At 35.2% G+C, this 16171-nt stretch overlaps 1 protein-coding gene across 2 annotated transcripts in view; it reads right to left on the bottom strand.

Annotated features, from left to right (window-relative positions):
• TMEM135 (transmembrane protein 135) overlaps positions 1-16171 on the bottom strand; it is a 247886-nt gene that overhangs the window by 186874 nt on the left and 44841 nt on the right. For both annotated transcript variants that reach the window (XM_061120243.1, XM_061120253.1), the window contains one exon: positions 8317-8350. In XM_061120243.1, coding sequence (XP_060976226.1) covers positions 8317-8350 — 34 coding nt within the window. The remainder of the gene's footprint in view (positions 1-8316; positions 8351-16171) is intronic.

Here is a 16171-nt window from a genome sequence, read left to right as displayed (position 1 = left end):
TCAGGAGCTCAGTTGAGAACAGATCTACTTACTCTTTTGTTTACCTTCCTTTGAAAAAACAAGGTCATTTGGTTGGCTTTAAGAACTTGGGTCTCAAAGTTAATGGAAGGGAGCAAGGAAAGAAGAAGAATAGGTATTATTAATAAGTTCACCACCTTAGAAGAAAAGGGTCACTCTCTCTCATCTTTGCCATTTTCTAGAGTATTTGCTCCCAATCTCCATCCATTCAATAACTATTCATTGAGCACATATTATATTCCAAACACTGTAGACACTAGGGATGTCAGTGAACAAGCAGGAATTCTTGCTGCTAAGCAGCTTATATATCATGTGGGGAAAATGAAGCAAACAAATAAGAAAATTTCTAAATTTTAAGTTTTTAAATTTCATTTACTCATAAGAGCCATGAAAAAAAAAGATTACAAGTTAGAGAGGTGAGGGGAAGCTGCTTTAACCATAACAGTAAAGACTCTTTTAGGATGTAACAATAGGTTAAGAAGCATATAAGGAGAAGATGCTAGCCAAGAAAACTTTAGGGAAATAGATTTCCAAGCCCCCACTCCTGTCCCCCAAAAGCGCTACAGCACCAAATAGCTGTAGCTACAGCTACAGCACAGGACTAACGAGCACCAAATACTCCACAGACAAAAACAATCCAGTGTAAAGAACAAGAAGAGCAGATGAAGTCAGAGAGATGCCAGCTTTGTGAGGTGTTTGTACTGTACACAGGCTGCAGTGAGAAGCGGGAAGGAAAGGTTTTTCTGAGTTTTAAGATCAAGAAGCTCTAATTTGTATTTCCAATAACTCTAACTGCTATGTGGAAAACAGACTGTATAAGAAGACAGAAGTGGGAAGATGTAAACGAACGAGGCTATTCAGGCAGCTGAGGTGAGAGAGTTTAGGCTCAGACTCCAGTTATAACTGTGTAGGGAATGAGTCACTGTTAAGATGCAGGGTATATTTTCTAAGGAGAATAAGATTTTGCAAAGTACTGGACCAAGAGTATAAGATGAAGAAAAGAGTTAAAACGCGTAAGTTTCTGGCCTAAGCAACTAGATGGATGGTTGATGTCTTTTGATGCAAAAGGAAGGCTTAGGGGAGCAATTTGAAAGAGTATTTATAATTGCTTTTTGAATTTAATACTTTCAGTTTACTTTTTTTTTCGTGTTCATCTATCAAATTTCTCCAACTAGTTTACAATCCACTTTGTATTTCTTTTGTATCCTCACGTGCCTAGCATAGCTGATACATAATAAATACCTGCTGAATCTAATTAAATTGAAGTAGCCTTACAAGAAAACATATGAGTCAACATTTTCAAACCGTATGTTTGAAAAATCAAGTACAGATGTTTTAATCAAAGACACTGCATGTTTAAAACTAAAAAACAAGTGCTAGAGACAAGCCTGTAGATATATGTTTACAATTTTAAAATGTATGCATTGTTGAATGCTTGGTGGCACAAGGGAAATTGCAGAGAGAAGCTTTCAAAAGACTTACATAGAAAGATTGGTAAACGTCATAAATTATAGTTAAACTAAACAGAAATGAACTACTCTTGACGTCACACCCTAAATAACTGTTAGCAGCAAATTATAAGTTTTGAAAAACTGGAATCCTCAGTCATCGTCACAACCAACAAAATAAAAGGAACTCATGTAAATGCTAACTTTTATCCGTTCTCTTTTAAATCAAACTGTGACAAAGTTGAATCCGAGCAGCTGGTGTTCTTGTTGCGTAATTGGTTCTGGCATATTACCTTCATAAAAACACTCCCATCATTTTATAGACATATCTTGGGCAAGAGCCAGAGAATATATTTAATTCTTTTTTGTATATCCTCTATACACTTTGCCCTTTAACAACTAATTCTCTGTCAACCAATTTTACATTTTTCTTTCCAAAATTTTCTAACATAGAACTTAAAGACTTTCACATGGGTATTAATTAAACTGTATTAAACTGTAAGACTTCATAATTTTTAAAACTGTTAGTTAAATTATAATTTATGACATTTATAGCTAAGGCTACAAATCACTTAGGTTCAATAACTGAGAATTATCCGGGCTTACTGACAGATATTACAAATAATAAGAATAGCCCAAGAGAATATCTCCTTATAAAAGCAAAAGCACTAATAGAGATGTCCCTTATTTAGAATATATAGTTCTTCACCCGCTCCCTACAACAATTAACGTAACACAGTTCATAAACACAACTAGTAAGATTGACATTCACAGCTACACAGTTTAAACACTGTACTGTTTTCTGCTTCGCGACAACTATCAATATTAAAAAACAGAGATGAGGTTTTACATCTCTCCGCTAGTAAAGTATAAGGTCCTCAGAATCAGGAACTCTACCTTGTTTATTTGGGTAGCCCCAATTTTACCAATTATGTCTAACAGAGTAGAAACTCAACAAATGTTGCTTATTCTTTTTCCTTTGTTCCTAAATTTTGACCTCAATTTAGCAATCCTTGGAAAGGCAAGAATTTTGTCTTATGATCACCAGTGACACGTCTTGAAGATAGAGCTACCTCCAATTCCTCTCCTTTCTTCAATATTCAGGTCCCATGCAATTCATAAAACCTTCTTGGGGACTTTCCTGGGGGTCCAGTGGCTAGGACTCCAGGCTCCTAGGGTGCTCGGGTTCAACCTCTATTCAGGGAACTAGATCTCACATGCAGCAACAAAGACCTACTGCAGCCAAATAAATAACATATAAAATGTTGTTGTTGTTCAGTTGCTCAATAATGTCCAACTCTTTGCGACCCCATGGACTGCAGCATGCCAGGCCTCTCTGTCCTCCACCATCTCCTGGAGCTTGCTCAAACACATGTCCATTGAGTCGGTGATGCCATCCAATCATCTTGTCCTCTGTTGTCCCCTTCTCCTCCTGCCTTCAATCTTTCCCAGCATCAGGGTCTTTTCTAATGAGTTGGCTCTTTGCATCAGGTGGTCAAAATATTGGAGTTTCGGCTTCAGCATCAGTCCTTCCAATGAATGTTCAGGGTTGATTTCCTTTAGGATTGACTGGTTTGATCTCCTTGCAGTCCAAAGGACTCTCAAGAGTCTTCTCCAATACCACGGTTCAAAAGCATCAATCCTTCAGTGCTCAGCTTTCTATATGATCCAACTCTCACATCCATACATGACTGCTGGAAAAATTATACCTCTGACTAGATGGACCTTTGTCAGCAAAGTAATGTCTCTGCTTTTTAATATGCTGTCTAGGTTGGTCATAGCTTCTCTTCCAAGGAGCAAGTGTCTTTTAATTTTGTGGCTGGAGTCACCATCTGCAGTGATTTTGGAGCCCAAGAAAATAGTCTGTCACTGTTTCCATTGTTTCCCATCTATTTGCCATGAAGTGATGGGACTGGATGCCATGATCTTAGTTTTTTTGAATGTTGAGTTTTAAGCCAGCTTTTTTCACTCTCTTCTTTCACCTTCAAGAGGCTCTTTAGTTATTATTCACTTTCTGCCATAAGGGTGGTGTCATCTGCATATCTGAGGTTATTGATATTTCTCTCAGCAACCTTGATTCCAACTTGTGTTTCATCCTGCCTGGCATTTCATGTGATATACTCTGCATATAAGTTAATTAAGCAGGGTGCAATATACAGCCTTGACATACTCCTTTCCCAATTTGGAACCAATCTGTTGTTCCATGTCTGGTTCTAACTGTTCCTTCTTGATCTGCTTACAGGTTTGTCAGGAGGCAGGTAAGGTGGTCTGGTAATCCCATCTCCAAGAATTTTCCACAATATGTTGTGATCCACACAGTCAAAGGCTTTAGCATAGCCAATGAAGCAGAAGTAGATATTTTTCTGGGATTCTCTTGCTTTTTCTATGATCCAACTGATGTTGGTAATTTGACGTCTGGTTCTTCTGCCTTTTCTAAATCCAGCTTGAACAACTGGGAGTTCTCAGTTCACATACTATTGAAGTCTAAGTTGGAGAATTTTGAGCATTACTTTGTTAGCATGTGAAATGAGTGCAATTGCGTGTTAGTCTGAACATTCTTTGGCATAGCCCTTCTTTGCGACTGGAATGAAAACTGACCTTTTCTAGTCCTGTAGCCACTGCTGAGTTTTCCAAATTTGGAAAACTCACAGCATCATCTTTTAGAATCTGAAATAGCTCAGCTGGAACTCCATCCCCTCCACTAGCTTTGTTCGTAGTGATGCTTCCTAAGGCCCACTTGACTTCACACTCCAAGACGCCTGGCTCTAAGTGAGTGATCACACCATCGTGGCTACCTGTAGTTACCAGGACCCTGTCACAGGGACAGGGGCTCTGGCCGCCGCAGACCTGGGAGGCGAGGCATGTGGCTAAGTCCTCTTGGAGGAGGTCACCATTAGCTCCACTACAGAGCTGCCAGGCAGACTACCCATAAACTATAAACATTAAAAAAAGTAAAATAAAACCTTCTCATTTCCCCAGCACAAAGCTAACTCCCTTTCCTAAAGTTCTTAAAACCGTACTGTCCAACCACATAGTTGACGATGAATAAACTATCATTTTAATTTTTTTTTACAGCTTGCAGGTCAATCCCAGTTCTTTTTTTTAAAAACGTTTTATTTTGTATTGGGGTCTAGCCAATTAACAAACAATGTTGTGACAGTTTCAGGCAAACAGGGAAGGGATTCAGCCACATATATACATGCATCCATTCTCCCCCAAACTCCTCTCCCATCCAGGCTGCCACATAACACTGAGCAGAGTTCCATGTGATATACAGCAGGCCCTTGTTGTTTATACATTTTAAATAGAGCAATACATTAACATTTTAAATCCAGATCTAGATAAACCTTACTGCCTCAACTAAACTATTTTCAAGAGCAGAATAATGACTTATGTATTTTTTGGTATTTGTTTAGTCACTGTATCGTGTCTGCCCCTTTGTCAATCCCATGGACTATAGTCCTCCAGGCTCCTCTGTTCATGGGATGTCCTAGGCAAGAATACTGGAATGGGTTGCCATTTCCTTCTGCAGGGGATCTTCCTAACCCAGGGATCGAACCTGCATCTCCAGCATTGGCAGGCAGAGTCTCTACCACTGAGCTACCAGGGAAGACCATAGTGACTTATACGTCTGTCCAAATACACAGGAAAGTGCTTTGCAATATATGTTCATTGATAAAAATAAAGACAAAGATGATAAAGATAATATGAAGCCAGTTTTCCATATTTTTCTCAGATATTCATTCAAAGGCATGGCAATACCTTTGAAATTTTCCGGTCAAAATAACTAAGGAATGGATAACTGTCACAGCCAAAACTAACAAAATGATATTATTACTAATCAAATAGTAATTTATTGTCACCCAACATTTTTGTGGGTGTATATGTACAAAACCAACTCAGTGTAATGAGAGTATAGCCAAGAGTTAGGTGAAAAGGTATGATGACGCTCTCCAGAGAATGGTTACTTAGTACTGTGAGCCATAATACTATACGGCATAGTGACAAAAGACGTCACATAACAATACACCCCCAATTTTTTATTGGGTATATAATGTGTAATGTGAATGTGCATCTATTTATGTAGGGACATTGGAAGAAAGGGAAGGGGATAAAATAACAAACACTAAAATGTTAGCAATTACTACATGGTGAAACTACAGATAACTTTTACTTTCTTTTTCATGTTTTTCTCTACTTTCTAATTCAGAAACACATACCTAACAATAAATAACTTTCTTAAAATAAAACGTCCGAACATTTAGAAATTTTGTCATTGATGTTAAAATAAGCCAACAATCTCAACTCAGTCTAGCGAGCAATATAATAGAGCCTCTAGAACTTAGTTATTTCTTAGGGATAAATTCAGGCTCTGAAAATATTTCTTATCTATTCCACACTAATCACCCTCTTACTTAAATAATAGTTACACAGCAATAGTATAAATAAAAGGCTCTATTTAGAGGAAGGGGAGATGAAGATGAAAGAGAATGAAGATACTAAGACTACCATTAGTATCCCAAATATATCATATACAAATTTCTTTGAACACGTCGTCAAAAATCCATGTGTGAGGCTTTGATCTCATTCAATTTTTAAATTACAGACCTTGGTTGACAAAAGATTAAAGACCAATCTATATTTTGCACTTTCTGAAAAGCTTTTCTAATACTGAAATTTATTAATCTGGACATAAAAAGTACAAATCTACTAACAGACAAATGTTATTCCCCACACACAAAAAGTTTCACATTTAGAAAGAACTAGAGATTCAAAGGTTTATTCTAGATTGCAAATGCTATCAAAACAACATAGTACAGCCCCTCTGGAAAACAGTTTATCAGTTTCTTTAAAAACTAACCATTCAACTACCATACAACCTGGCAACTGCATTCCAGGGCATTTATCCCAGAGAAATAAAAACTCCTGTTTACACAAAAACTTGCATGTGAATATTTATAGCATCTTTATTTGTAATAGCCAAAACGTGGAAGCAAGCCAGATGTTCTTCAATAGGTGAACCGTTAAATAAACTAGTATATCCATACCATGATACACTTACTCGGCAATAAAAAGGAATGAACTACTGATATGCCCAACAACTTGAATCAATCTCCAGAAAACAGCTAATGACAAAAAATATGTACTATATAATTCTATTTATAAAACATTCTTGAGATGACTATAGAAATTAAAGAATTATAGAGATAAACAATAAATTAGTGGTTACCAGAGGTTGGGCAATAGGACGGAAAGGTCAGAGGTAAGTACTGGGTTGGCCAAAAAGTTTGTTCAGGTTTTTCTGTAACACTTTAGGAAAAACTCGGACTTTTTAGCCAACCCAATAAATGTAGCTACAAAACAGCAACATGAAGAAAATGTTCTCTATCTTGACTATAATAAATATCAATGCAAATATCCTACTTTTGATCTACTATAGTTTTGTAAGATACTACTATTAAGGGAAACTGTGTAGAGAGTACGTGAGATCTATTATTTCTTACAACTGCATAGGGATCTATGATTATTTCAAAATAAAAAGCTTAATCTTAAAAAAACAGTATTTTTAGGGCATCTTCCAACATTGATTATATCAATCAAAATCAAATATCTTCTTTCCAGGAACTTCTAGTCTAAATCAGGGAACACAAAAAGTGTGTGGAAATTTACTTAGAATTTAAGAAAAGCATATAAATACATATAGTATTTGGGTATTAAAGTATGACCATGTGGGCATATAAAAAAGCATCTTCACAGCTAAAAGGAAAACAAACAGATTAAAACTCAAATCCATTCCGGGTATGCAGATGTAATATTTTTAAGCTCTTTACACAATAAGAAAGGAAAGCAGCATCTAGAACAGTTTAGTGCTGCTATTATGGTCTCCATAGCACCCTATAATTCATCTTTCAGTCCTTTTCAAACATTATTATTTCTACTGTGACTTTTCCACTAGACAGCAAACTCCATAAACACAAAGCTGTCTTCATCTTGCCTTCTAGCACATAGCACAGTAACTTACAAAGAGCAAAAATTAAATATTTCAAAACTGAAATAAGTTGCTAAATGCAACCCTGAACTACAGTCTCCTCTGTTACAGAACTCAAAAACCTATCCTTAGGTAAACAAATAATTATTTATCTTTCCTTAGTTGAATTTTTCAATGTTGCCTACAATTTCTGTGAAACAACTTAAAGTTGTTTTTAAAAAGCTTTTAAAAAGCTTTTAATACACATATGCTTTTAAAATATGAGCTTGACAATGAAAATCATATACCCTGAATATATACCTACTGGAAAGAGTATTAAGACAACATTAATTTCAATTCTAAAAACTTAAGAAATTTTTTAGAAGCCTAGACTACCATATTATTAAATATATTCAGTATTCAAAAATAGAATCAATGCTATTTTGAAACCCAGGAAAACTGTACATCATAAAAGCTTATCCTTAAATCATTCTTCCCGTAAGAAGTTAGCAATAGAAGCAGAATGAAATGAAATTAAAGATACATAGAGAGAGGATACAGATATAGATATGCACACTACCAAATATGAAGACCTAAGCTTAAAAGAAAAAAGAATCATGAAGAACACAGGGCAGTGAATCTATTATCCTCCTGAAATAAGTACAACTCAGTCATATAATTTAATAGGAATAAACCAGAGAGCATCAAAGCTATTTTAAACATTTAAGTCTATCCTTTAAAACAAAGACAGACAACATTCTCAAATTTAAATACATTTCCTTTTTTTAAGGGAATTTTATTCAAAAAACAAAAAAGGTTAAAAAAAAAAAAAAAAAGGGCATGGGTAAACCTCAAAAGCAAAAAAGAAAAAAATTTACTTACCAAGTTGGCCATATAAATTGTGAGCAGCCCTCTCCTGCAAATAATTTTAAGAAGAAAGAGAGTGAGACTAAACACAAATTTGACTTAATAATCACTTCATCATTTTTTTTAGAAATGTACCAAACCAATTATCAGGAGTGGTGGGAAAGGAGTAGATTACGCAGAATTAAGCTTTTAGTACTGTAATAGCTAGCTGTATAAATCAGTTCTACAAGTCATTCTGTTTGACAGTCATTAAATATTCTGTTTAGTGCTTGTTAATTAAAATTCCTTAAAATTACTATTGCCTGGGACTTCCCTGGTAGTCTACTGGTAGAATCCATCTTCCAATGCAGGCAATGTGGGTTCGATCCCTGGTCAGGGGACTAACATCCCACCTGCTGCAGGGCATCTAAGCCCACACACCATGACTACTGAGCCCACACGCCACAGCTAGAGAGCCCACACGCTGCAACAAAGTCCCAGCACAGCCAAAATCTTCAAAGAATTAGAAACATAAAGTCAAAGCTCTAACAGTTCTTAAAAAAAAAATTTACTATTGACTAGTAATTGCTAATTAGACCTATTGTAAAGATCATATATCTAACATAATAAACTAACACAGTGGTAAATACATGTCAAATACATCTCAATTTTTAAAATTACTGACACTTTATTATTTATTAATAGGAAGAGAGGTACAATTTGCTATTAGTTTATCTTTATGTTAGAGAATTCTAAACTTAATGAAGAATCCTAGCAAATTCATCTTGCCAAGAAGTCAAGGCCATAACAACTGTAACTAAATGCAAATTTATTGTTAAAAAATCAGGTCTTCTATCATTTTACACATAACGCAACTGTTCATTAGACATTGCTACAAATCACACTAAATCACCTTGCTTTAATTTCATTGTTAAGTGAAAAGTCAGGTACTAAGTGAACTTTTTAACGTCAAAGGACAAACAAAAGCTCTGTAAACACTTGTTTTATAGAAAAACTACATATTTACTAAATGCATAATCATTCTTACTTAAAAAGAATTCATCTAGAAACTCAAAGATAAGGACAATTTTATGCCCTTATAACTTTAACTTAGAACACTGCACATGAGACCATAAATGATGCACATCTCTCTAATAAAGAAGTCTTTAGTATTTAAAGCGCTCCAGGGCAGGGCTCAAATAAACTCTGAAAATCATAGAAATATATCTGAGTTTCAATAATGAACATTTTTAGTACTCAAAGAAACAATTACTTTGTAACATAAAAAAGTAAGAATATCAAATCACTTTCATTTAAATATCATGCTAGATCTTGATATTAACATCATCAATCAATCTTCTTGACGTCAGATCCAGTCATACAAAACCTTGATTGTTCATCACTTAAAATGGCTTAACAGGATTTTCAATTTACTAAAGCCATATGGAGGCAGTATGATATAACTGAATAATGCTAAAGCGAAGTTAAGAAATCAGGGTTCCAGTTAACTTCCTCTGGTACTCTAGTTTTGTCATTAAAATGAGGGAACTAGTTATCTAACTTGTATTTTTAAATATAAAAACTATTTTTAAAAAAACTTACATTTATCACTAATATATAAAACATAACATTGGGTCCATCCTGGTTGAAAGGAGGCGGCGCCCTAAGCATACCCACTGGGCCATGCCCCCAGCAACGTCCCTCTTCAGCAGGTCCTAATGTACCTTAGCAGAACAACAGAATTCCACTGCTCCTCTAAAAATGAATTTCGAAATCAGTGATAAGATGATTTGTAAGGTCCCTTTTAGGTCTTCTTGTCTATGATTTATACACACCAATTGAAATTGTTCTTACTAACCCTTACCAATCTTTAGTTCCTACCAAATTCTAAATCAAAGATGTTCTAACAGTACTTAATTTAAATAAATCATATCAAGAAAAATTAGGGTAACATCATCATCTAAGAGTCACACATACATGGCAAAGCTAAATGCTTCTCAAGGATTTACCTGTTCTTATCAATTGCTGGTTACATATGAACAAAAAAATAGTATTCTTCATTATAAAACCAAAGTAAAGATATTTCTGTAATTTCAGTGGTAATGCCTGAAAATACATTTCACTATGGAGTGAAATTAAAAGACACTTGCTCCTTGGAAGAAAAGCTATGACAAACTAGACAATGTGTTAAAAAGCAGAGACATTACTTTGCCAACAAAGGTTCATCTAGTCAAAGCTACAGTTTTTCCAGCAGTCATGTATGGATGTGACAGTTGGACCATATAGAAGGCTAAGCACCAAAGAACCGATGCTTTTGAGCTGTGGTGGAGAAAACTCTTGAGAGTCCCTTAGACTGCAAGGAGATCCAATCAGTCAACCCTAAAGGAAATCAGTCCTGAATGTTCATTGGAAGGACTGATGATAAAGCTGAAGCTCCAATACTTTGGCCACCTGATGTGAAGAGCTGATTCATTAGAAAAGACCCTCATGCTGAGAAAGATTGAAGGCAGGAAGAGAAGGGGACGACAGAAGATGAGATGGTTAGATGGCATCACCGATGAGATGGACATGAGTTTGAGCAAGCTCCAGGAGACAGTGAAGGACCAGGAAGCCTAGCGTGCTGCAGTCCGTGGGATCGCAAAGAGTCAGACACAAGTGAGTGACTAAACAACAACAATGAAGTGAACTAATATATGATGCTATCTTCAAAAACATTTATTCCACTAATTTCATTCTGTCTCTGATAATAACAGTAACCCAACTCTAGAACCATCACTAGCTTCCATCTATAACTGTTTATCTTTACTGAGCAAAGATGATCTCATTTAATCGCTAAATTTTCACAGACCTGCAATAGTACCTGGCATCTAACAGACACTAAACAGATGGTAGAATTACTAAGCAAAGTGTTACTAGGAATCCAGTCATATAAGAAGGAATACATTATAGACATATATTGTAGAAATATAATCACAAAAGACAACCACTAGACAGAGGGAGGACTGACTAATGACACTAATTTATTAGCAAGCAAAAACATGATCCATTTGTATAAAATTTAATAATTTACACAGTATAATTAATATTTTGAAATCAGATTTTATCCTCTCAGTAGTTACACAAAGTATAAAGCAGACACTATCATCCTTACTCTATTAAAAACCAAGAATCAGAGAAGTGGTTTATTCAAAAATATGAAGGCAGCAGAAAGCAAGTTCTTCTGACTCAAGTTTCACATTCTTTCCAAGGTACTGCTTCTACAGTAGAAAATCTTTACTAAGTTATCTTTCAGTCCTAAACTTCACTGATTTGTTTAATATGGTATCCCAGCAGGCTTCTGCGCAGCGAGGGTAAAGAAAGCCTTGACACAGTCTATCTATCAGTAAAAAGCCGAGGATGTATTGCTATTAGGGTACTTGAGACTATTACGGTCTCAAGCTTCAATCTGTTGTTGTTTTTAGTTGCTCGGTCGTGTCCAACACTTTGTGACCCATAAACTGTAGCCTGGCAGGCTCCTCTGTCCATGAGATTTCCCAGGCAAGGATACTGTGTCGTTTGCCATTTCCTTCTCCAGGGGATCTTCCTGATCCAGGGATCCAACCCACATCTCCTGCACTGGCAGGCAGATTCTTTACCCACTGAGCCACCTGGGAAGCCCCAAGTTTCAATTCACCATTTCCAAATAATGAAGATCACCTCCTCCTCAGCTTTATCTGAACTCCAACCCAAAGCTAACAGCCTCAAGAATGAGAGGACGGTATTTTATTTGGCAGGTTAGAATATCAGAACAGTAATTTATTTTATCACTTCTCCAGAGATGGTCAGTATTACAGGAAACAGATAAGTTGATTAAATACCATTTTATTATTTAACACTTGACTGTATCTAGCCTAAGTCTGAAGACAAACAAGTCACGCCCTTCCTAGTGAGTAAATTCTCTCTGGAAACCAAGTTACACATTAAAACACTGCTACAACAGTGACAGGGAAGTGGGGAGATGTCAGTTAGAAAAAAAGTGGGCCTAGAGAAGGGTTGGGGCCAAGGAGGACAATAACTTTTTAAACTTCACAAGAGGCTCTGATACACAAATACTTCCATTCTTCTAATCTAATCACTAGATTAGAAGACTGGTGAAACTCGATGAATAAGCAGCCTAAAGTTAGTCAAGTATTTCTTTCAACCACAGTTAAGCTTTATTTTTTTTTTTTTTGATGGGGAAAGGAGGTAAATCTTTTAAACTTCCATTAAAAATGTAAATGGGTATGTACATCAAGGGGTACTATCTAAAAAAGTATTAAGAACCACTGTTGTTAAGAACTGTGCAATCAGAGGATCACTATTCCTTATGGGGAAATATTAAAATAATTAAATTTTTGTAACATCTCAGCATAAAAGGTATCCTCACATTCTACTGAAATTTCAAGGATTATCTTCTAATGACATTATTTTGTCTAATTAGATGGACAATAATGCTTTTTATTTTCTGGAAACTTTAGTGTAAATATTCTTTAGTTAACTTCCTCAAACTTCTGAATGACACTGTATATAATACATTTCATAACTAAGGTCACTAGGGAATACAGTAGGAATAGTGTAACTTCTAAATATTTATATATACATATAAAATATGCCTGTGTTCAATGGATAAGGAGAAATTAGAGATTAAAGAAAAACAAAGTGAATGTTCCTAAACACTGTAAGTTTACCAAGAGATTTTATTTAATCATTTCAGAAAGTCTTTCAAAATAAAATAGAATTTCATTTGTCAAAATATTTCAGAACAGTATAAAATACTTCTTTAAGGTACAGGAATGGGTAAGACAAACTTCTAGTCCAGAGAAAGAGTTCATAATTATATTCTATTGTATACAGTGGATAATAGAGAGGTAAGATTTTTCAGAAGACTGCAAGGTAATCTCATTTTCTTCCTGTGAACATGACACTGAAACTTGAAGATACCAAGAATTTACAGGCCAGTTTATAGGTATTCTTTTACCCACATAGTACATAGTTGATTCCTTTTGGTCACATCTGCTTAGGAGTTTCATAATTACAACAGTGTAATTTAACAACTTAAACCATGAATATGCTTAGAATAAATACCCAATTCTGATACTTTAATCCATGTCCTTCTTTGAGCACCCTGCAGTTTTAACTTATCTAAACTAATACTAAATATCAAAGCAAATCCACAACTACTCTACAAAACAAAATCCATCAGAACAACTTCTTTCTGAACCACAAACAAAGGACTTCCTAGAAAAAGAAAGAGAAGACTAGTTCTTAACAGCCCACCTAGGGATAAACTAGATGCTACCAAAGCTTCCTGCTGAGTTACTAAGATCACAGTTCTTCGTGGCACAAATTTTTTAAGCAACCCTGGAAACAACTTCAAAGCTTCGCAGAACCCCATAATGATGCGATTAAGATTTAAGTAAGCTGCCCTCTTAGAAGGTGTTAGGAACTAGCTGGCAAAGCATGTTTAATTCTGTAGATAGAAGGAGACTGAGAAAGATGGAGAAATGGATGGCTGGGTGGATGGATGAATAAAAGGATGGATGAGCTGGAGAGAGGGAGAAAAAAGTGAAGAAATAAATTTAAACCAATATAGATGAAAACATATTCATGAATATAGTTAGATTTTCACTTATATATCTATACCTATATATACACACACACACACATATATATCCATCATATGTATGTGTGTGTATATATAACCACGTTGTATGTTTGTACATCATTAAATGCTTTTTTTTAAAAAGTGATTATACAATTGAGTACAAAGCATATAACTTTAGTAAAGATTTCATTATTGAATAGAGCTTCAGAGATTAAAAAATTTAAATTATCACAATTTGCTAATTTGGAAAAAACTGCTAATCCTCCACATTCTTTTTCTTCTATCCTTTCTAATATATTACTGATATTTACTTTTAAAAGGATGAACTAACAACTGATCAATTAATTTAAAATTTGGTTCAAAACTGATTCCTAAAGGTTGCTATTTCCCAACTTCTAACCTCAGACTCCCTATTCTGAGCTTTGAGACTGTAATCTCCAATAGCTTCAATAATCAACAACAGGAGGAAACCTCCGATTTTATTTATATAACTACCATGCTTTTCCTGAATCTAGACTCACACTTCAAGCTGCCTACTGGCCACCTCCAACAACATATCATTGACCTTCTTTGGGAACTAAAGGCATAATTATAAATTCCTCTTCCTTAAATGCTATAATATTAATTTGTTTCATTTGGGGCTAGATGTAATAATTTTAAAATACACTTATCTTCAACCTTTGTAAATTACTTATATAAAACATACACAAGCAAATTTTTTAGCTTTATTTCTTTATAAGTTGTTTTATAGTGTATCTTAGTTTTAAAAAGTCTAGGAGATAACTTTCTACCAGATTCTACTCAGTAATCTGAGTAGATTACTCAGGTATCTTGATGTTTAATGAAATCTTAAGAAAAATTTGTTGCTAAATAAAAAATGTTTTCAAAGCAAGTAAGACCATTGTTAAATTTTGCACAATTCCAGATAAACAGAGACTAGACTTTCTTAAAGTAAGATACACTATGCAACTTATAAAGAAACAAAGCTAAAAGATTTGCTTTTCTATGTTTTATTGTTAAAGCCAAAAATGTTTTTTAAACCTGCATTTTAAAAAGTAAGTCACTAGCTTCTGAACAATACTATAAAATTTAATTTTAAAGTTTTTAATTAGACCCCAAACCATTTGTGCTTGATGTACATATATAAAAGAAGAAGAAGAAGACCTTAGAGCTATTTCCAGGTTTTTTTAAATTGCATCATCTAATAAAGAACAGAACTAAATCAACACCTGTCACAAAAAGTTCAACTACTAAACAATCACATCAAGATAAGGATCATTTTTTCTTCAGAAACCATGGGATAATACTCATAAAGAAGTTAAAATTCTAGAGAGAGAGAGAGAGAAGTCACTCAGTCAAGTCTGACTATTTGAGACCCCATGGACTGTAGCCTACCAGGCTCCTCCATCCATGCAATTTTTCAGGCAAGAGTACTGGAGTGGGTTGCCATTTTCTTCTCCAGGGGATCTTCCTGACCGAGGGATAGAACTCAGGTCTCCTGCATTGCAAGCAGACACTTTACAGGCTGAGCCACCAGGGAAGCCTCAAATTCTAATCAGCCTCTAATTCTAATCTAAACAGAGTAAATCCACTCCAACTAATATTTAGAACAAGTCATAATCTAGGGCAAATTTTCTATGAATCCCTAGTGTCTGTGAATAAAATACTAGTGCAATAGCTCACTTAAATAAATAAAAATAGAAAGCTTAAAAAAAAGTTTACTATCAAATGTAAAAGGAGAATAGGAAATAAACTACTTCCAGGAAACCTCTTTATGCCTTAAGGAGTTATAGCTTTTAATGTCAATAACACAGTTTTATTTTGGTACTATCATGGTATTTAAATAAATGTTGCTCTTCAAAAAAGAGTTTGCCTTTTTGGAAAAACTTAAAAAAGAAATAAATACATAAAAATGGAATTCTTAAAAAAAAATTCTTTTTCCAGTTTACAGTTTACATATAAGGAGCCTGGAAGTGATCACTTAGCCCTAAAACCAAGTAAAAAACTGAACAAATGGAAAAGTCAACTTCCACAAGAGAAGTAAGGTCACACTGAGAACTGCTGCCCCCTGCACTGCAGAAACTGCAAGCAGATACTGAGAACGAGCCTGTAACAGGGCACAAACTCACACGCTGAAGCCTCTGGGGAACGAGAGTCAGAAGAGGCCCATCTGCACTGTAACCGACACGCAGCAGGAGGTTCACTGGGGGAGTCAGGATAGACAGAGGGAGGCACAGTCTGGGAGGAAAAATTCCACAGGTATCGGTC

This window comes from Dama dama, chromosome 2, assembly GCF_033118175.1.
Source record: "Dama dama isolate Ldn47 chromosome 2, ASM3311817v1, whole genome shotgun sequence".
NCBI classification, from domain to species: domain Eukaryota; kingdom Metazoa; phylum Chordata; class Mammalia; order Artiodactyla; family Cervidae; genus Dama; species Dama dama.
The sequence above is the reverse complement of the archived record's forward strand: the minus strand, read 5'-3'. Positions and strand labels throughout refer to the sequence as shown.